Here is a 22,588-nt window from a genome sequence, read left to right as displayed (position 1 = left end):
TTCGCTACATATCACGAACAAGGCGTAGATATGAATACTCCACCTTTCCTTTGAATATTCCAATGCACTTTCTGCCCTGTGGGAAATAATCATATATGTTCCAGGAAAAAGGCCACCTGATTAATACCTACAGACGTAACTTTAAATGTGGTTATAATTTTTTAGATATCATCCTATGGCTTGCCGAACTGGGTTCAGTGAAAATTAATTCCAAAGATTCTCTTTTTTTTTGTTACCTCCTGAATTGATCAAATATCTAGATAATTCTACTTGCGATCATAGAGAACAGTATCGGATCTCGATAATTGGATTCGGCTCGCATTCATACCATCAACCTAATCGAAGTACCTAGACTATAAAGGCGAGTTCTAGCTTTGTTAGTCAGCGTGCCTATTTCTAAATAAACAAAGTTTCGCGCCATGACCAAGTGTCTTTGGTTCTCTTTTCTTGCCGACAGTAAGTACATAGATACGGGGAGTGCTTATTGGTGGAGCGAGTGATTTCGAAAATTCTCTGTATTATCAACCGTGGGTAAGATAGATTTCAAATAAGTGGCAAGCCTCGCTAGGATTCCGCACGAAAAACATCTGATTTCCAATGAATGGCCGTAACAGGGATTTGGCTTTTGTTTTCGGCTGGTTGATTTGACAGTGGCCAACAGTGGCTGTGAAATTAGCTTTGAAAATTACCCGAAATATGGAAAACAAGCCATCGCAACAGAAGCCGGCAGAAAACACAGGTCGTCAATGCTAATAGAATAATTGTATAAATAATCATCCGTACCAACTGACCTTGTTACTTTTGTTGCAGAAGTCAATCAAGATGAGTTGATCCTGCAACAACAGCGGCGAATCGAAAAAGAGGTTAAAAGTTTATTTATTTATTTTTTTTCAATCTGGAAATTTTTCTCCAGCAACTTATCCAGCTCTGCTTCCACGTTGTAGATTTCCGAGTCGATAGCTTTAGTAGGGGAGAAGGAGCCGCTCCAAAGTTTGGAGCGTGAATACCTGGAGGATGAGGTTTATCTTTCCAAAGCTAAAACCTTAGGACAAAAATACTCTTATATCCGGAGGACCAGACCCGACGGCAATTGCTTCTTCCGTGCTTTCAGTTACGCTTATCTAGAAAGACTGATCGACATTAAAGATGAATTTGAAAAATTCAGGGAGCTCGCGCTTAAGAGCAAAGATAATCTTGTCTCTTTAGGATTCCCAGAATTTACTGTCGAAGACTTTCACGACACTGTAAGTAATCATCTTACATATCCTTTTAAATTCTGTTTAGAATTATTACACCAAAAGTTTCAGATAAATTCTTCAATTAAACTTGTGCTTTCAGTTCATGGAGGTCATCGACAAAGTGGGTGCTGGTACCGAAGCTAGTCGCTTAGAGCTCCATAAGCTTTTTAATGAACAAGGATATTCCGATTATGTTGTCGTTTATCTCAGGCTAATCGCATCTGGCCAGTTGCAACGCGAGGCTGACTTCTATCAGCATTTTATCGAGGGAGATCGCACGGTTACTGAGTTCTGCCATCAGGTCTGTTGTTAATACTCAATGTATAAAAAAACTACAGCTGATACTTTAACATCATTTCTATAGAAGCTGCAAATCTGAAACACTTGAAACTATCACTGGCTTTGTGATTGTTGCTTTTAAATCCTGTCAAAATCGTGGATGTCGGACTTTACCAAATCGCATCAATTCGAACAAAGTTTTATAAAGTGACACTTAGAGTAATTATGTTTCAATTAATGCATTTCACTATGATATCATTTTTCTTTTAATACAGGAAGTGGAGCCAATGTACAAAGAATCAGACCACATCCATATTATAGCGATGAGTGCTGCTTTGGGAACAGGAGTCCAAGTGCGTTACATGGATCGAGGTGCTGGAACAGAAGCAACAGCACATGACTTCCCAGAGGGAGTACCGCCTGCTGTTCACCTTCTCTACCGACCTGGCCACTATGACATCCTCTATCCTTGATGAATTTGTTCCTTGCTTGCTCTCCTTCTTCCTCCCATGTCTTACAAAATTGAATACAGTCCATTCCCAGATCCACAACATGAATTAATCTTGAAGCATTAAACAAACTAAATCGATAAATCTTGCATGTCATATCGTTTGTGATTTGTTAACGTTATACAGAGTGCTATGCTCCATTCTAGACATGTAGGTTCATCTGTACAACGCAGGATACTCGATTCCACCTGGAAACCTAACTGAGCGACTATCTATCAAATCCAAAAAAGTGGTTCGCTGTAGACGACAACAAATTATATAGTATAAATTTAAAGTTGAGTATTCTGTCTAACAGATCACATACTTCTGTGTCCTGAAAGGAGCTAAAAACTCTGTATGCGGTATGTATCAAAATCAAAATATACAAATTATTAAAAACGATTACTCACAGAACTGTATTAGCTCTTAGATGATGATATCGCGTTCTGTGCAATCGAACAATTAATGTGAATCTGTCCACAAAAAATAGAATATAAATTTGTGTATTACATTGTTCTCTTTACTTGTTGCAATACGGTCTTACTACAATTCGCCCTAGGGCTAGTACATTGTCATCCAATATTACCGTTGTAATAATTTCATGAGCTTTTTCTTCACCATTTTATACACAAAGTTCTACGATTGTGAGACCCAAACTGGTCAATATTAGTAAACCTCGACATACTGAGGTAATGCAAAAATTAATTTATATAGTAGGTAGCTAATGTTAAATACTTTTTTCATGGCATATAAAATATTTGAACGCAGATATATTGATTCAGTGTACGCGAGAATCTGAGAGTATTAGAAATTGAAAAAGATCGACGACTCATTTTTATTATAGGTAATAGATCATGAGATTCCGTTTTTTGGGTTGTCTGATCTGTCCGTCATTGTTATTAATTTCATACTCTGTTATCACATCAGTTACCATTTTATAAAAACTTTTAGAACTGGAATATGTATAATTAAAAAATGTTAATTTGATAAATGTATCCAAATCTCAACGTAATTAACATTTCGTAATAAGTCAAATAATTTGGCCTTAGACATCACAAAGATTAATCATAATTATTGCAGGCATTGTTTGGGGGAGGGTAATGTATTACTCAATAGAGAAATTCTTAGAATTCATAAGAGCGATTATTATCCGAATTTAATTGTAAGTTACGATTTTCTAAATGTTTTACCTTGCATTCTTTTTATTGACATCTTCTCTGCGACATTTAAATTTCAACTTGTCGAATGATGACACCCATTGTTTGTCCTAAATTTCTTTCAATTAAATTAGCATAATTTGTTAAGCTATTATACCTTGATTCGAAATTCAAGATAATAAATAAATGTAATTGAATGTGATTTTGTCATTAAATTTATGAAATATATTTATCATGTAAAATGGTTTCCTTACATTGAGGTAACTGTACGCCTGTAATTGAATCAATTAACAATCTCATTTACAGGAAATTAATCCAATCACTGTTATCACGATTCAAATATCGTTGAAGGGCGAACAAATTTTTTATTCTTCGGGCAGATGTTTTCGAAATATATCAAACCATGAACGGTACATCTAAATTCTTCTTTCCATATCCGATGTACATTGATCCGTAATGAGGTGAGTTTAATTTATGATAAAAGGTCATTCCCGGCCAGTACAGGCTGTGTAAAGTAACCATCCGACATCCGAGCAGGAATTGTAAATCCCAGCATCCTAGGAGTATAAATTAAACGTTCGTTTTCAAGTTTTCCTAGAGAAATAAACTCCCAGCTATGGTTCGAACCTTCTGGAACATCCGTGTCGATAGTGTCTAGAAAATCAACAGCGTAATTGTAATCTGATCTAGTCAGCAGATTCGTATTCCACTTTTGCTGCGGAAGTCGGCCGTGCAAAAAAGACTTTAGATGTTGAGCTTCGGTAAGGGTTATCCCTTCAAAACCTGGATTTTCTATTACTTCTCCATTGGGAGCCTTGAACCAAGCGCCTCTGGGAACGACGAACGCATCTTCGTTTATTAGATCTACAAGCGAAGCCAGGCGATCCTCTTCCTTTAATTCTTTTGGAATAGGTCCCTAGATTATTGTAAATTGATTAGAAGATCGAATGTTGGGGTCAAGTAGATTTCACGATGAAAAGTACGTCATAATGCCGTTTGGAATCTTCGTTTGGTGGAAAAGGTGGATTCGCCTTATAAACGTTGGTGATTATCGATGGATCACCTTCGAATCTTGTCACCGCTAACGGTGTTAGAAACCTTCCACATTTTGTGACTTTCGGCATCAACAGCCAGTCCAGGCAGTTTGTACTAATTGCAAAGATTGAAATATAATCGAAGTTCACTGAAAATGTTATCAAAGTACGGTACACGGGGATAGTGACACAAATTTTGCAAATCTGCTCACCTATAAAAATATATCCGACCACTAAGACATTCCTTTTCATAACCATAAGCAACGTGGTAGTCGTTCTGTATCCCGTTAATTCGTCCCCAGTAATAGCATTTGCGGAAATGATTTTCGTTCTGTAGAATTATCAGAGAGTTTTGAAGGAGCTGAGAATTTTCGGTACCCACGCAAACACCGGCGTGCCCTAAAAGATCCAGTGTATCTATCAGCCTGATACACTCCATAGTGTTTCACGAATGATGAAATTTTATCAATTGTAGAAAAGTTGGATTTCAGATAAAGCCTGCGTCAAGATTTGGCGAGCAGCAGGATAATACGAGGCTAATAAACGTCAAAAAAAAGCAAACGCTCGGTAAGCGATAAAGTAAAGTTTGAATTGAAGCGCCGCCGTGATAGCTGCGAAGCGCTACGGTCACAGCGGATGGCTGCGGGAAATTTCGTCAGCGCAGAAGGTCACATGACCACGCATCGCTGGCTGTCGTTCCGTCGCTCCCATTATGCGAGCTTTCAATACATTCGAGACCCTTGGGACGTTGGATGCACGTCACAAGTAAATGGCAGAATACGAAAACACGATTGAAAATAGTGTCTCGTCGTGAAGAAAGTAGGTATTTCGATAGGCGTCGTGAATGGTAGTTTGCACGAAACAAGAGTGACGATAATTCGTTAGGAAAGAATGTTTGTTTCCGAGGAAGTATGACGACCTGACGACCTACGGAGGATGGAAAACTAAGGAACGGTACGTACGTATGTATTGCGGCAACATCGTTCTTGCTAAAATGGGTTACGATATATTTTTCGCTTAATCGGTCATTTAGCAGCGTGTGTCCCGTCCATCGAGCGATCCGCATGCAAATCGGTAACGTTGTTATTCTAGTTATACGTTCCGAGCGCCCGGTATTTGCGACAAATATTTTTGCTGTTAATCATAAGCTCCGAAATTCTACCCGATGCCTTTCATACCCGTGAAATTTTCTCCTCTCGGGCCACGATGCACCTTTGTTGTTATTCGTTATATTGTTCAATGGCCTTGATTCTATTTGCATTACTGAATACGAACTATTATCCACCGAATTAAACAGCGTGCGTGAACTCGAAAGTATATTCGCATGTGTGCGCGGGTATGTTTATACCTTGTCGCAGAATTCGTTTGAAAAATAAAACATCTTTCTGTTACACTTCTAAGACAATCACGTCTCATTTCTACCCACTATCAGTACCATCATCATCATCCACTAACCCGAAAGCAGAATAAATTTACCTAATTTCTCTATTCGGCCCCTTGTATGACTCAATAGATTGCCCAGTCAAGTATTCTTGCGTTTTATTTAACATCACAAAGGAAGACCATGTCACAATCCTTGTCTATAAGAACGACTCGCTCAGTTTGGTTGAAATTTGATTCAGAGAAAATAATTAGCATCGTTGGTTGATGTTGCTATCGATTGCAGAAAATTGTGTAACAAATTTAAATGTTGCATTTTTCCATTATCAATAATTCTACTCAAAATCTAGAACTTCTGTTTTTGTCTTCGCTTGCATTTAGTATCTCGAAACTTGAATGCGAGTTTGCTAAATTAATTTTCATGAATAATTTTTCAACGATCTAGGCACATGATGTTATAAAAAGGTTACCGATTTAGAGTTTGGTTACAAACCTTGCTTGGTAACAGGTTTTATCGTCAACGAATCATGATTCAATCATAATATCTCGTTCAAACTGCAAATCAACATGTTTATTTCCTTATAGCACAAAAGTAGAAAGATTATGTCATAAGTTCATCATTTTCATCATCAAGCTGATAATTTTTTTTTTACGTGATAAATATTTTTTGAGGTTGTCCATCCACGTGTTTTCACGATTAACATGCGTTTCTAAATCACGGTAGTCTAATTTATGAACTTTGATTATAGTGATTATGTAAATTTTTATTGCAAATTAAATCGAAACATTTTCTTTATTAAAAACTATTTCGTATTTCTATGTTAAACTAATACCAGAAACAAACTTCCAAATTCTTGAGGAAATTTTAGAAAATTTAAAGATTCGAAGATCATAATCCCTCATGTACATACGTTTTAAAACTGGCTGTTAGTCACCTGCAAAATTGTTACAGTTATCAAACATTTAATTTTAAATATGATTCGTTACTAGTCTTTACTTCAGATCATATTTTAGCAAAATTATTTCACTGCTGTGATACGACTTCAAAAAACCAACCATAATAATATTGAGTTCAAAAATAAGCCAAAAAAGCTTATGGCTCTAAAACTATATTGAAATTGACATCGTATATCATACATTAACGATTTATTCTATCGAGGCCAAACTGTGTTCTCTTGAGACTAAATTTACCTGATTTTTGCTATCAACTGTAAACATTATCACTGAATCGCTGAAAGTTGACAGCTTTGATTGCTATGATAATAGTTTTTGTTTTATGTTTCAGACTTAATAATTCAAACATTTGGAACAGCCCTGGAGCAGCACTGAAAAGGTATGTATATTATTCTACAATTGTGTATGTATGTATGTTGAAGTAAGACCCCATTGTTCTAGGATATTCCTGTTAATAGTCAATAAATTATGATTATAGAACATCAATATGTTATAGTAACTCAGGTTAATCCAGAATACACGATACAAGCTTGATAACTTATTTATTTAAAAACTACGCCATGTATCACAGACACTTTGGCAAATGCGTCGGCAGTTTGCATAAGAGTATATGAGAGATTATTTATTCACTATCGCTACAGAATTTTGTAACAAAATTATACTTAGTGTTCTCGTCGCAACGATATCACATATTTTATAACGTAAATAGATTCATACTGCAACATCTTCTGCAGATCCTGCTGAATTTATTCCATGTCTCAAATACACAATAAATGCACAATTAATAATATAAATAACAATGGACCTCCTATTTGTATATTATTACTCAGTATCATGTAATTGTTATTTCAGATGGCAGAAGTAGACCCAGAAACATTACTAGAATGGCTCAGCATGGGTCAAGGGGACGAAAGGGATATGCAACTCATAGCCCTAGAACAGCTGTGCATGTTGTTACTTATGTCTGATAATGTTGACAGATGTTTTGAAAGGTGAGTTCCTTCGAGATTGACATCTAATATTTCAGTGAATAATGTTGAAAAACGGACGAAATTTTGAGCCAGAATTTTGAATTAGCACTGAAATAAATCAAATTCATAAAACGAATAACAACTTTAAATTTCTTCCAGTTGTCCTCCACGTACGTTTCTCCCGGCCCTTTGTCGCATCTTTTTGGATGAACTTGCCCCTGATAGTGTGCTGGAGGTCACAGCTCGTGCGATCACATATTATCTTGATGTATCGGCAGAATGTACGCGAAGAGTAATCTCTATGGATGGTGCTGTCAAAGCGATTTGCGGTCGTCTTTCTGGAGCAGGACTTGGATCTCGAGCCAGTCGAGATTTAGCTGAACAGTGTATCAAGGTAGAAAAGTTACATTGTTTATAACTGTGTGCATATAGATCATAGACTACAGCTGTATTTGTGAAATAAAGGATCCAATTATATTCTACAATTCAGAAATTCAGATTTACAGTTCATAATTTGACTTGAAACTATAATATTAAAGTATCGTTGCATTCTGTCGTAGGTCTTGGAGCTTGTTTGCGCTAGAGAAGCAGGAGCAGTTTTTGAAGCCGGCGGTCTACCATGTGCCTTGTCATTCATACGTGAACATGGAGCGCGAGTACACCGTGACACATTGCATTCTGCAATGGCAGTTGTTTCTCGTTTGTGTGGAAAAGTTGAGCCACAGGATAAGGCATTGCCGGATTGCGTTGAAGCTTTATCCACTCTACTGCGGCATGAAGATGCCCATGTTGCTGACGGTGCATTGAGGTGTTTCGCCTCGTTAGCTGATAGATTCTCGCGAAGAGGTGTTGACCCTGCCCCTTTAGCTTCCCATGGCTTAGTTTCTGAATTACTGTATAGGTAAGTTTGGAAAACCATATGTATTGTCGAGCTGAACTAAATTGTCAGGTTGCATGTTTCACTGAAAATATACATCCCCACATTCACAGATTATCAAACGCAGCTGGACCTGGTGCATCTGCAGCTACTACATCAAGTAACACAAAAACTCCACCCCCGTCTACAACATCGACAGCTCCAGCCCCAGAACCAAAGTCTTGCGCTTCAGTTTCAACGATAATTAGCCTTTTATCAACATTGTGCAGAGGGTCTCCATCGATAACGCACGACTTGCTTCGTTCGGAGTTGCCTGACGCAATAGAGAAAGCTTTAAAGGGCGATGAAAGATGTGCCCTAGATTCAATGAGATTAGTAGACTTGCTTTTAGTTCTATTATTTGAAGGAAGATCGGCTCTAGGTAGAGGTGCAGCGGGGGGTCCGTCTGGTCCTTTATTGCCTCGACTTAGGAGGCTCGACAGTGCCGGGGAAAAATCTCATAGACAGTTAATCGACTGTATTAGATCAAAAGATACTGACGCGTTAATAGAAGCCATAGACTCTGGTGGTATAGAAGTTAATTTCATGGATGACGTTGGACAAACTCTTCTGAACTGGGCGTCAGCTTTTGGTACGCAAGAAATGGTAGAATTTTTATGCGACAGAGGAGCGGACGTTAACAAGGGCCAACGATCGTCCAGTTTACACTATGCAGCTTGCTTTGGAAGGCCAGCTATCGCAAAAGTGTTACTCAGACACGGTGCTAATCCGGATTTGAGGGATGAAGACGGTAAAACACCACTAGACAAGGCTAGAGAACGTGTCGACGAAGGTCACAGGGAAGTTGCAGCAATACTGCAGTCTCCTGGGGAGTGGATGCTGCCACCTAATCAAGAGAATCGAAAACCAGAAACTGAAGTTGAGAACTTTACCGAGCCTAAAGGTGATCCAGAGATGGCTCCTGTTTACCTCAAGAGATTGTTGCCAGTTTTCTGTGCCACGTTTCAGTCCACCATGCTGTCCAGTGTGAGGAAAGCTAGTCTAAGTTTAATCAGAAAAATGGTACACTACATTCAGCCAGAGCTGCTTGTCGAAGCATGCGGATCTGAAGGAACGGATTGCGGTGCAACGCTGGTAGAGGTCATTGCTACTGTGTTGGATAACGAGGTGAGTTCAGTTATGAAAATAAATTATTGATATAAAATATTTTCAGCGGCTTATCCCTTTTTTTATTTCCAAAGCAAATCTTTTGTAAATATTGTGACGGTAATTATGGATAAATGTGAAGAGTGTATCACAAAAGGCAGCAGGCAGGTACGTTTACTTAGGTAAGACTGTTCACAGGAGGCAGAGATCTACATATCGCCATCGCCTCCCAAGTCATTCGTCGGCCCAAAATTGCCCTGCCTTCTTCCGCGCAAGTCTTCTAGTACCCAGAAGTACATTATCGAGAAGACGGTAACGTCTGCTGTTCCATTCTCTTGCACTCTGCTTGAACGTTCCCTTTCCTATTCATTTTCTCTTCATATAACATAGAGAGATGAAAATAATAATCGACATGAATAATTGGTTATTCCAATTCAAACGTTAAATAGCTGAACAGACCGTTTTTGAAAATATTATCAAAGTAAATCACGATTCCAATTGGATCGCACAAGACGACCTAAAACCTTAACAGTACTTTTGTGGGACATCTTGCAAGATTCTAATTTCCCTCATTATTGCGGCAGCAATCAAACCCACTGTCCGAAAAAAACAGGTACACAAAGATTGAACAAAATTTATTACTAAGCTATATTTCTTCTTATAGCATCAGACACAATAACTGAAAATATTGAAAAATTCATGACAATTTTTTAGAACAAACATATATGTATTCATAATTTTTTTAAATCGTACTTACCATCTGCCTGCTGCTGGTGTGGTCACTAACAGGACATATTCCGTGAGAGAAGAATACAGAGTTCGTACTTCAAATCCTTTATGTGTTGTAACAAGCTACGCTTTGGAGAAGCAATGAAACTCATTGAAGTTTTATAGAATCAGTTCACAGGTGCAGAATGTGCATTATAGTGACAAGATGTGAAAGCAGCTGAGTAAAGGCACTAAATTGTGTCATCCTTCTATTCTTTTGATTTTTCTTCTTTTTTTTTTTAACTGTGTAGTGTTGCGAGATGGAATTCTATAAGTTTTTGTATTGAATACTGTAGATGCATATGACCCTTTTTTTCATGAAAGTGTTAACAAATCCAAACTAATACATACTGCTGTGAGATTTATTATTTTTGAGTAATATTAAACTATTTCTTGAAAGTAATAAGGCATACTATGTCCCAATATCACCATAATGTGATTCATCATCGAGTGATTTTTTTTATTCTGTTGTATAATACGAGTAATAAGTATAATGTCATTCTAATGATTTTATATTCTGCTATTAATTTGATAATTTTTTCTACGCCAAAATATAACTTAGAACTGTCTGATAGCAGCAGATAGCTTATTAATATCAGTCTTTTCTTGGGCTTGGAAAGAATGTTGAACCTATCATTTCTCGTGAAAGTTTGATACAAATATTTACATCTCGATCACTTGGATAATTACGATATTTGAATATATATAATAATATATAAAAAAACGTCTCAAGAAAGCTATTTGGAATTTAATGTTGACAGGAAGATGAAGATGGGCATTTGATCGTCCTCCAAATGATTCAAGATCTAATGGTGAAAGGAAAAGATGAATTTTTGGAACATTTCGCAAGACTAGGTGTATTCTCCAAAGTTGCTACATTGGCGACGGAGCCAGAATCAGAGACTAGTCAGTCCGGGGAAGAACAAACCATCGAAGATGCTAGGGAACTTCTAGTTGGCAGAGCTTATCATTGGAGGGATTGGTGTATTTGCAGGGGACGTGATTGTTTGTATGTTTGGTCAGACGCAGCTGCTTTAGAATTGTCAAACGGAAGTAATGGCTGGTTCAGGTTTATTCTCGATGGTAAACTGGCCACAATGTACTCGAGTGGTAGCCCAGAAGGTGGTACGGATACAACGGGTGAGTTATTCGTCAACAAAATACAATTCTCCTGTAAGGTCTAACATGCCTTTTAATCTGTATCAATTGCATTTGCATTATTTTCTTTTCAAATTTATTGTTCATATTAAACTCATCTACTACTTAATTATATATCATTTGTAAATAATTTTAGTATTTAGCATATAGATTAAGTGTTAACTCGTTTTACTAACTGCCTACAGGGAAGGGACGAAATACAGAGTCGCTCACTACTGAAGGTATGTGGTCTTTTAAATGAATCCTTGATCAATAACTGTATTATATTATCACATGTATGAAATTTTTGGAAAACCTAGATCCACATCAAGCAATCTGATATCGTATATGCAATATCTAGTATTTCCAGGTATCGGTAGGTTTATGTGAAAATTTTCAACCATCATTTTCTAAAAAAGGAACCACTGAATTCCTAGTATAATTACTGTGAACAATAACAATAGAAAGAAATATAATGTGTAAAACATGATATTAATGGTTTAATATTCCATCTAACTCAGTTAATGCATGTAGTCTGACTTATCATCTAGTCTATAAAATATATGGTGAAACATCTATAAAAATTGCAAATCCACAATAACCGTAAACGTGGTCTAAATAATCCTGGATGTATAAATATGTTTAAGAGATGTATCGTACTTCATTATACTTCCATAGTGTTGATACCAATACAATAAAAATTAATAATTGCCACAACGACGTTGGCTTATACCGAACTGAACTTTTCAGAAAATCGTGGAGAGTTTCTTGAGAAATTACAAAGAGCTCGCACTCAAGTTAAACCAAATTCTATAAGCCAGCCTCTTCTTTCTCGTCCTGGTACGGCACGATTGGTAGTTGGAAATTGGTCTCTCTCGAGTCGAAGAGAAGGTGAATTGTACATCCATAACAGCGACGGACAGCAGCAAGCAACTATTCTGAGAGAAGATTTGCCTGGATTTATTTTCGAATCTAATCGAGGCACCAAACATTCCTTTACTGCTGAAACAAGCTTGGGTAAGTTGACGGTAAAACTTTGAACCACGATTCGTAATTCTTCTTGATATCGTGAGAAATGTGAGAGTAAAACTTGGGGGGTCACCATATTTCTAACTAAAAAATTGTTTTACAGGCCCTGAGTTTGCAGCTGGCTGGGCAGGCAAGCGTGGAAAACGTTTACGATCTAAGCTTGAAGCGATTAAGCAAAAAGTTAAGAGTCAAGCGCAAGAAATATATGAGCGTTATTTCAAAGTGGCTCAGGCTCAACCTCGTGGAGTGGTGGCAAAACTTGGGACCATTGTTAGTCAGATAGAAAAGGCCTGTCAGAAACAGCAGTCTGGAAATCGTGAATGGCGTAACGTGTTGCAAAATACGTTGGAAGAACTAAAGATCTTGTTGAATGAAGAAGGAAAAGTTTCAGCTTATGAGTTGCACTCTAGTGGACTTGTGCAGACTTTACTCGCACTTTTAGCTGCGCCACCGGGACCACAACCACCATCGTTGAGAGCTACTAAATTGAGGCTTCAGAGGATAGCATTGTTCAAAAATTGTTTCCAAGCTAATGATATCAATCATGAACAGAGTTCTGCCAAAGTTTTAGTCCACAAGCTCGTTTCTGTGCTAGAATCGATCGAAAAACTTCCTGTATATTTGTACGATACACCAGGTTCTGGATACGGACTTCAGGTAATGAAAATTTATATTTCAATGATTGCGTCAGGTAACAAAATATTCAGTTTCAATTTGCAATCAGTCAACTTGAAATTACACCTGTAGATTTTGACAAGGAGGCTACGTTTCCGTTTGGAAAAAGCAGCCGGTGAAAGTGCATTGATTGACCGGTCTGGCAGAGGTTTGAAAATGGAACCGTTGAGCACTGTACAACAGTTGGAACATCACTTGTTGAAAATGGTTGCAAAGCAATGGCATGACCATGATAGATCCACATTTAACTTTGTCAAAAAACTAAAAGAGGGTAACAAAATGTCATTCAAATATCAGTATGATTTCGACGAGAACGGACTGATATACTGGATTGGAACTAATGCCAAGTAAGTTATAACACAAGCATTTTTTTTGGCAGTATAATACAAAAGAAAACTAAATTAACAGAAACAATTTCAGAATTCTTAACTGTCTAAGTCTCAAAACCAAAAAATTTAATTTTTATTTCAGAACCAGTTCGGAGTGGGTTAATCCGGGCCAGTATGGACTTGTTGTGGTGACTTCCAGTGATGGTCGTATTTTGCCTTACGGCCGACTTGAAGACATCTTGAGTCGCGATACATCAGCTTTAAATTGTCACACAAACGACGACAAGCGGGCCTGGTTCTCAGTAGACTTAGGTGTATGGCTTATACCAAGTGCGTACAGTTTGAGGCATGCCAGAGGATATGGCAGAAGTGCCTTGAGAAACTGGATGTTGCAAGTAAGCCGATTATGATATAAATCAACGAATGCTTTTGTTTCTGGTCAATTTACTAGAAAGAATGCCGATTAAAGTCATTAGAATAAAGTCAGTAACCAATAAATGTAACAATGTTTCAGGTATCGAAGGATGGGATAAACTGGACTACCTTGTACACGCATGTTGATGACTGTTCTCTCAATGAACCCGGAAGTACAGCAACTTGGACTCTTGAACCTCCAGCTGAAGAGGTTCAGGGTTGGCGTCATCTTCGCTTACAGCAAACTGGCAAAAACTCGTCTGGTCAAACGCATTATCTGTCCATGTCTGGCTTGGAAATTTATGGTGAAGTCACAGGAGTATGCGAAGATTTAGGTCGAGCTGCTAGGGAAGCTGAAGCGAGCGTTCGCAGACAAAGGAGATTAGTCAGAACTCAAGTTCTTAGGCATTTGGTTGCGGGTGCACGTGTCGCCAGAGGACTTGACTGGAAATGGAGAGAACAGGATGGTGTTCCACCGGGTTAGTTATCTTTTTTCATAGATATTTAGATGTCTGGTCACACTTCAAATTACATTACCTTGTAACTGTAATATGATTATATTGTGGAAAAATCCGATTAAGGTGAACCTGATATTCCAAAATATTGAGTTCAAAAGACTATCGGATATCTCATTGTATTATCTGGTCAGGAATAAAGAAATTTTACCCAATTTATTACTTCAGGAGAAGGCACAGTAACGGGAGAATTGCACAATGGTTGGATAGATGTAACTTGGGACCACGGTGGCTCTAACTCATATCGCATGGGTGCAGAAGGAAAATACGACTTAAGGCTAGTGAGCACAGGTGTGGAAAGTGAAAATGGCATGAAAACTAAAAATGGTGCAAGTGTACTAACCAGCAGGAAGTCTAGCAGTACGCCCAGTTTACCAGACTGTACAGATGCTGTGATGCGAGGATCTGTCGCATCGACAGACCAAGCCGCTAGTGCTGACAATTTGGCTGCAAAGGTAAGGTCGATAAATTTATTGACTGTCAGGTATAAAGAATTTAATCTGACTCAAATATCAAAGTTCTGATTTGAAATAATGTAACAATTATCACCCTCTTATTACAAAAAATATTTATTGCTGTGACTACCTCAAAGATAAAAATTTAAAGTACAATTTGACAGGGGAACTAAGAATTCAAATACAACGCATGGTTATTTTTTCAAAAATTAATCTTGTGCCTAACAAGAGAATTGTGTACCAATTGTGTTTGTGAAAATAGCAAGCAGAGTCCATAGCAGAGAGCGTCCTGTCAGTGGCCCGTGCAGAAGCAGTTGTAGCGGTAACTGGAGAAGGCGCTGCCAGTGCAGCGGGTGAACTGTCTGTTGTTTTACATCCAAGACCCGATGCAACCAGTGACTTGGCAACTATTGTTGAAAGTCTTGCGCTGAATACTGAATACTCAATTAACAGCAACAGTAATCGTGCTACAAACAGTTCTAAACCTCACTTTCCTACAGTTCGAGGGAACAAGGTAACACACAAGCTGTTTTCACGTGCACTAATTTAATCCACACAAATTAATTTAATAACGTCCATAGTATCGACAAATGCGCCGCTACGTATACTTTTTTCTTCTCCACTTTCATTTGAGTTACTTCAACTCTGGTTGGATCGTATAAATTATTTACAAACTTCACTTGGTTAATTGGAAAAATGAACAATTTTTTTAGCCTGCGAGTGGTCTGTTGAGTTTGGAAGCAGCAGAAGTGTTGGATCGTATGCGCGAAGGTGCAGACAGGTTGCGTAATAATACTAACAGTTTCTTGAGTGGGGAATTACTCGGTTTGGTTCCTGTTAGAATTAGCGTGTCTGGTGAGACTGACGAAAGTTCAATGAGGATTCGACCCGTGACTAGACATCATCCAGGAATCACTGACAGTGAGTAATTGAATGTGAAATCCATCTGCTCTACCAATTATCATAGTTGGTTGACTTTGAAGCAAAAGTTTTGGATCTTAGAATTAATAAAATTTGATTTTCACTTCTCATCTATTCTTTTCACGTTTACGTCACATTGCAGTCTAATAATAATTTACGATTATCCAGTGAAGCTGAGCATTTTGAATCGTTTCAAATATATGCATATATATATATATGTATAGGTAAATTCTTACTAATTGCCAAATATGTAGTTACGATATTTTAGGAACCCGAGAATGGTTCAGAAATACTTGATGCTTGAGTACTTATTCGTGAAGCTGCAAATGTTGAATGCTGATTTGTAAATTATGTAATATTTCCACTTGAAATTCATCAAAAAATCACGCATGGAATATTTGTTACAATAGACATGAAAGAGTGCGGGCGTGACAAAGAAGCTAGTTCGTCATCTCAGAATGCTCCTGGATGTCCCATCGTAGTAACAAATCCCATGTCTGTATCTGTACCAAATCTTACCTGTACAGAAGCTAACAATACCTTGGAACCAGCAGCAGCTACCGGATTCCTAGAGACTTTTGCTGCAATGGCTCGCAGACGAACTTTGGGTCTGTTTTCGAATTGCTTTGCTTGGTTTACTCTCATGCTCTCCCCAGATCAAAGTCTTTTTTTCTTCCATTCAGAATAGTTTATTACCATGTAATGGCTTTTGGAGCAGAAATAGTTTGGTATTTATAAAGTATATTTAACCCCTCATAGATCTATTTTTCCTAATTCAAAATTGGTTCTAAGTTTTGTAATAAATAATAAAACTTAACCCAAACTTGTGCCAAAACAATCGGATAGTGGAATATCATTTGAGATTTTCAAAGTCTCGTTAGAAATGTGTAACTCAAAGAGTTAACAAGATAATTTGTCAGGTTGGTTGCCTCAAATATTTGTAGTTCTAAATCTTGAGATCAATAGAATATCAAAATTAAAATTTTATACACATTCATACTGCTAGATGTATCAAACATGTTCGTTTCTGCAATATATTTCTGTCTCTTATGCATTGTGAATTCTAAATGTCTACGCTATGCTATGTAGTTTGTGTTTTTTTAAAAATCTTTGCAAACTACAATATTGAGAGGTATGAAACATTTGCAGTTGGACAACGATCCATTAAAATTATTTCCTTAGTAATTTCGCATAGTTGTAAAAAGATACACTGAAACTTCGAACACTGCTTCAGAACCCAGTTGAATTTGTGTAACTGCCCTATATCCAATTTTAGTTTAACATCTGTTTCAGTTACTTTTATGTTACAAGTAGGTGTTTCTTTCTTTTTACACTTGGAATACCTTTTTAAATAGGGTATGAGAACTTGTTTCATTCTGATGATGCATTAGTTGGGTATTTTAATAATTTTTAGGTCCCGCAGGTGGCCAACACATAGCTCCAAACTCAAACTCCGGTTCAAATCCTCGCGGGCCAAACTCTGTGTCTAGTTTGGTGAGGTTAGCATTGAGCTCCAACTTCCCTGGAGGCTTGCTGAGCACCGCTCAAAGCTATCCAAGTCTTACTAGCAGTGGCCAAGTTGCAGGCAGTGGAGTTACAACAACTACAGGACCTAGCCTTGGTCAAGCTCTTACTATGTCTCTGACTAGTACAAGTAGTGACAGCGAACAGGTAAGATGATATGATGAAGTTTGTACTTTGATTTGAATTCAATGCAATTAGAATAGGAGGTGGACTAGTAGGTAGTGCTACTGCTTTTTATCTTAAGTTACACACTCACCAGCTTCACTTTCTTTATTGATTTAAGAAATATTTTCCATTCCTGGCATATCCTTCTTAATGACATGAACAAAAACACCACGTCAAATTTTGTCTTATACCACTCTAATTAATATTGAAGGCACAAGTTTTTCTACATGAATTTTTTTGTCTTCCAACAAACTATTGTTACAGTACTTATCGTGTTCAGTAAATTGTAATGTTTACAATTTACATACATCAATATTATTCTTAGCATTCCTTCCTCCAGGGCAGCTTGGTTCTTATCTGCCTTCATTAATTACGTGCCATGCTAACGATGAAACAAATGATTGCGTGAGTGACAAGTGAAATCGATTTACTCATTTTCACTTGTGTCAAAAAATTAATAAAATTATGATTTTGTAGACAAAGTGAAGTTTCGTATTAATGTTGAAAAAAAAACTGTATTGTTTAATTTTCAAAATATCGCTATTAGATTATTGGCCGCTATTGTTCACGTGATAAATGGAAGACAGAGAAAGACCCCTGATCGGGGCTTTCCTTTAATGTAATGAGAAGTTGTGGCTCCAGGTTAGTGTCGAAGATTTTGTCGAATCATGCAGCGGAGTCGCAGGAACTGGTGTTGTTGGTGGCCGTGGTATAGGTGGCCCAACTCTGTTAGGTGAATTAGAAGATGACGAAGATGGCGCTCTTGCCGAAGAAGATGATGATAATGAAGAAAATGAACAAGAGGTATTTAGCCAGCATTAATCATGTAAAGTAAAGCTCGCAAAAATTCGTTTTCCGTAACTATGTTTCTAATCCAACATATACTGGTTCCGCGTAACTATAGGAAGACGATGAAGAAAATGAAGAAGAAGGTGACGGAGGTGAAGGTGAATATGAAGAGGTGATGGTGAGTCGCAACCTATTGGCAGCGTTCATGGAAGAGGAAGCACAGCCTCAGCCTACTAAAAGACGAGCTTGGGATGATGAATTTGTGCTGAAACGTCAGTTTTCCGCTCTAATACCTGCTTTCGACCCAAGGCCGGGCAGGACAAATATTAACCAGGTAAGAATTGGTACTTTTCATGAAAAATTTTTGCTAACAAATTGGATTTTTTACGTGTGTGGTATCGTAGATTCTACCGTTCATTTAATCGAATTATTTTTTTTATGTGATTTTGCAGACGACAGATCTCGAAGTTCCGCCACCAGGCAGTGAACTACAAATGAGTACACGCTCAGGTTTACCGACAAGTCCTAAACTATCTTTGACCCTGAAAGGTCCAGGACTCCCTGGTATTCCTGATGTTGAAGTGCCTCTCACTGAACCTCAGTCTACAATATTCCAGGTGGTTCAAGAGCTAATGCAGCTTACAGAATTGGGCAGCAGACAGGAGAAATTGAGAAGGATATGGGAACCGACTTACACGTAATATATAGTTTCCGCATTTACGTATAAAACAATCGGGAATGTGAAAAAAAAAAATCTCGAACAAAAACACTTGAATTTTATATAATCTTCGACCATTTGTTAATTCTCTATTTTTTTTATCCAACAGAATAGTTTACAAAGAAACTAAAGACGAGGAATCATCCGGCCGTGCTACGCCCATAATAACATTATACTCACGGAATCAAATACAGAACACAAGTGCCTGTACAGTAGAAGACGTCTTACAACTTTTGCGACATGTGTTTGTACTGAGCGCGATGCGTGAGGAGAATAAAGATACTATTATGGACGATAGTAGTCCAGAAAGCTATTGGGTCAATCCAGACGATTTCACGTCGAAAAAGATTACAAACAAAGTTGTACAACAGATTCAAGATCCATTGGCCCTCGCAGCTGGAGCCTTACCCAGTTGGTGCGAGGAGCTAGCAAGAAGTTGCCCGTTTTTGCTACCGTTCGAGACAAGAAGATTGTACTTCAGTTGCACAGCTTTCGGAGCATCGAGGTCAATAGTTTGGCTACAAACTCAAAGAGATGCTGTATTAGAAAGGCAAAGAGCGCCAGGGCTCAGTCCCCGAAGAGACGATAGCCATGAATTTAGAGTAGGAAGACTAAAACACGAGAGGGTCAGTGTGCCCAGGGGAGAGAAATTACTTGACTGGGCTGAGCAGGTGCTCAAAGTAAGGAACTTTCACTTTTCACATACTTGAAGAACTGTGTTCAAAATAGCTAATTTATAATTGGAACGAATTACTATTTCCCGTTTACAGGTACATGCAAGCCGTAAGAGCATACTAGAGGTGCAGTTTGTTGGTGAAGAAGGCACCGGCCTTGGACCTACTTTGGAATTCTTTGCGTTAGTTGCCGCTGAATTACAACGCAAAGATTTAGGCCTGTGGTTGTGCGATGACGAGCAAACTTGCGAGGAAGAGAAATCCTGCCCACCTGGGGAACAAATTCGTCCGCCAGGATACTATGTCGTTAGACCAAGTGGACTTTTCCCAGCTCCATTACCTCAAGATTCGCCAGTTTGCGACAAGGCTGTCCGGTATTTCTGGTTCCTAGGTGTATTCTTAGCCAAAGTTTTACAAGATAATAGACTTGTGGATATACCGCTATCCCAACCTTTCTTGAAACTTATGTGTCGCGGAGATATCACCAACAATGTCAACGAAAGAATAGGGTTAAATACAGTTCCACAAGAGAGTATGCCATCCAGCATGGCGAGTAGTTTCATCTCTGAAGAAGGCGAACTTGATGCACAATATTCTCTTGAGCAAACTCCTTGGTATGATGGTATACTTAACATCGACGATTTAGCCATTGTAGATCCGGTCAGAGGCGAGTTTCTTAAACAAACCCAAAGCCTAGTGTCAAGACGCGATAGAACTCTCTCTGACGGTCCATTAACAGAGGAAGTAAGAGATTCATTACACATCACTCATCCGTCTGGTACATCAATTTCCATTGAAGATCTGGCTTTGACAATGAGCTATGCCCCCAGTTCGCGAATCTTTGAACACGAACAAGTTGAACTGAAAGAGGGAAGTGTAAATATTCCTGTGACGCTAGATAATGTCCATGAATATGTAGATCTGACAGTAAAATACTGCTTGGAACGAGGTATCGCCAGGCAGCTGGATGCGTTCAAAGCTGGCTTCTCCAAGGTATTTTTAATGGAAAAATTACACGCCTTCAGCCCGGAAGAAATTAGAGCCATGCTATGTGGAGAACAGGACCCTCACTGGACCAGGGAGGACTTACTGAATTACACGGAGCCCAAACTGGGATATACTAGAGAAAGGTTAGCAAATATTTCATCAACTTATGGGAAATGATGTTGGCAGCTTGATTAAGTTTCGTCAAATTTCATTTTATTTCCTTTTTTTCTTACAGTCCTGGATTCCAACGATTTGTGAATGTGCTGCTATCACTTACGGGACCGGAGCGGAAAGCTTTTCTTCAGTTTGCGACAGGTTGTTCAGCATTGCCACCAGGTGGCCTATGCAACCTGCATCCTAGATTAACTGTGGTTCGTAAGGTTGACGCTGGGTCCGGAGGTTTTCCTTCAGTAAACACATGTGTGCATTATCTAAAGTTACCAGAATACCCAACTGAAGAGCTTCTAAAGGTGAGGCTTTTGGCTGCAACTCGAGAAAGAGGATTCCACTTGAACTAGGCACTCTGTAACTTAATGAAAATAAATGTTTGTATTTGTGGGTAAGTAAAAAGAAGAGAAAACAAAATTGAGTCATCGAAAAAATGAACTGTCTATGTTTTATGGATTGAATTAAGTTTGATAACAACCACAGGTAGTTATACTATGTAAGGAATGGGGATAGGTGAACATCTATCACAAATTCGCAATGAAGTATACATATGAAATATATATATTATACGTGGAATATATATGGGGCATTCCATGTCAATTCGCCGGGCCATTAGCCTGACCCCTTCCGATTTTGATGTCCAATTTATTTTGGGTTCTGTTTGGCCCAAAATACGACCTTAAATTTTTGGAAATTTTTATTTCATTTTTAAGGGGTTGCACGAGCTCAAAAATCATAAAATTGTGAGAAAACATGAAGAGGGATCGTTTTTAAATTGATGTTTTTTTTTTCACTGCAACTAGGACCCAAAGCATAATTTTTCATCCTAGTCCGAAAGTGGGCCGTGAACTAGCATTGTCGATTTTTTTTTTCAAGAATATTTTGTTTTATATTGCGGATGAAAAACAAAATAATATTGTTTATAAAATAAGGAAAGAGGTCCGAAAATTGTCGAAGAAGCTCTACTTTTTACTAAGTTACTATTTTATATCTACTTTCAATCTAAGGAAAAAAAAACAAGTTCCACAAGAAAAAATTAGTTTTTTTTTTTTTTTTTTGTTTTTCGTCCGCAAAATAAAATAAAATATTGTTGAAAATAAAAAAAAATCAACAATGCTAGTTCTCGGCCCACTTTCGGACTAGGATGAAAAATTATGTTTTGGGTCCTAGTTTCTGTGAAAAAAAAATCATCAATTTAAAAACAATCCCTCTTCATGGTTTATCACAATTTCATGATTTTTGAGCTCGTGCAACCCCTTAAAAATGAGATAAAAATTTCCAAAAATTTGAGGTCATATTTTGGGCCAAACAGAATCCGGAATAAATTGAACATCAAGATCGGAAGGGGTCACACCAATGGCCCGGCGAATTGACGTGGAATGCCCCTATATATTATATATGAAATATATAATGAAACGTATATATACATATATTGTATGTATAATTTCATTTGAGAAGAATTGTTTTCATCTACACGCATTCGGCATATTTGTGATAATTATATGCAATTGATAATGAATAATATATTCGGAATGACTTCTAGATGTTAGTTTACCTAAGAACTTTTCACCTGTACATCTCTCATTATTACGAATATATAAACAGGTTGAAATTATTCTTTAATTTGAAGAGATGATGCATCAAAACTATTAACTTTGATAAGTTTCTTCAGTCAGTGATAAACTCGATAACATTGCATTAACAATGATTATAATAAGTTGATAAATAAAAAACAAGCCTTTTTCGTTTCAGTTGATAATTAGACCATATGCTAGTAGTTATTGGCATACATATCT

The 22,588-nt window shown here is 37.7% G+C and overlaps 3 protein-coding genes across 10 annotated transcripts; 2 read left to right on the top strand and 1 right to left on the bottom strand.

The window, feature by feature from the left end:
- Window positions 1–574: 574 nt before the first annotated feature.
- LOC124300415 (ubiquitin thioesterase otubain-like) lies at window positions 575–3,390 on the top strand. Its single transcript, XM_046754501.1, has 5 exons — window positions 575–739; window positions 811–863; window positions 945–1,244; window positions 1,339–1,539; window positions 1,793–3,390. The coding sequence occupies exons 1-5, from the start codon at window positions 697–699 to the stop codon at window positions 1,988–1,990; spliced, it is 795 nt and encodes a 264-aa protein (XP_046610457.1). The 5' UTR covers window positions 575–696; the 3' UTR covers window positions 1,991–3,390.
- Window positions 3,378–4,635, bottom strand: LOC124300414 (radial spoke head protein 9 homolog). Its single transcript, XM_046754500.1, has 4 exons — window positions 4,409–4,635; window positions 4,146–4,311; window positions 3,790–4,078; window positions 3,378–3,719 (listed from the first exon to the last, which is right to left on the bottom strand). The coding sequence occupies exons 1-4, from the start codon at window positions 4,633–4,635 to the stop codon at window positions 3,559–3,561; spliced, it is 843 nt and encodes a 280-aa protein (XP_046610456.1). The 3' UTR covers window positions 3,378–3,558.
- A 263-nt stretch (window positions 4,636–4,898) lies between these two features.
- Window positions 4,899–21,417, top strand: LOC124301547 (E3 ubiquitin-protein ligase HECTD1). Of its 8 annotated transcripts, none has more exons than XM_046756730.1 (24): window positions 4,899–5,150; window positions 6,862–6,909; window positions 7,383–7,522; window positions 7,661–7,895; window positions 8,062–8,402; window positions 8,492–9,545; window positions 11,054–11,432; window positions 11,636–11,671; window positions 12,180–12,446; window positions 12,562–13,115; window positions 13,206–13,480; window positions 13,605–13,857; window positions 13,977–14,355; window positions 14,560–14,846; window positions 15,109–15,360; window positions 15,560–15,767; window positions 16,178–16,375; window positions 17,191–17,438; window positions 18,087–18,260; window positions 18,361–18,579; window positions 18,698–18,942; window positions 19,073–19,643; window positions 19,734–20,767; window positions 20,860–21,417. In XM_046756730.1, exons 3-24 carry the CDS (start codon window positions 7,383–7,385, stop codon window positions 21,140–21,142), a joined length of 7,632 nt encoding a protein of 2,543 aa, XP_046612686.1. In that variant the 5' UTR covers window positions 4,899–5,150; window positions 6,862–6,909; the 3' UTR covers window positions 21,143–21,417. The 8 variants fall into 8 exon arrangements, with proteins under 8 accessions (XP_046612686.1, XP_046612687.1, XP_046612683.1 ...); XM_046756731.1 differs by having other exon boundaries at window positions 17,182–17,438; window positions 18,099–18,260; XM_046756727.1 differs by having other exon boundaries at window positions 17,182–17,438.
- Window positions 21,418–22,588: the final 1,171 nt, after the last annotated feature.

The sequence above is a fragment of the Neodiprion virginianus genome, chromosome 3 (assembly GCF_021901495.1).
Source record: "Neodiprion virginianus isolate iyNeoVirg1 chromosome 3, iyNeoVirg1.1, whole genome shotgun sequence".
Lineage (NCBI taxonomy): Eukaryota > Metazoa > Arthropoda > Insecta > Hymenoptera > Diprionidae > Neodiprion > Neodiprion virginianus.
Note: the sequence above shows the minus strand (reverse complement) of the source record. Positions and strands in the feature narration are given on the sequence as shown.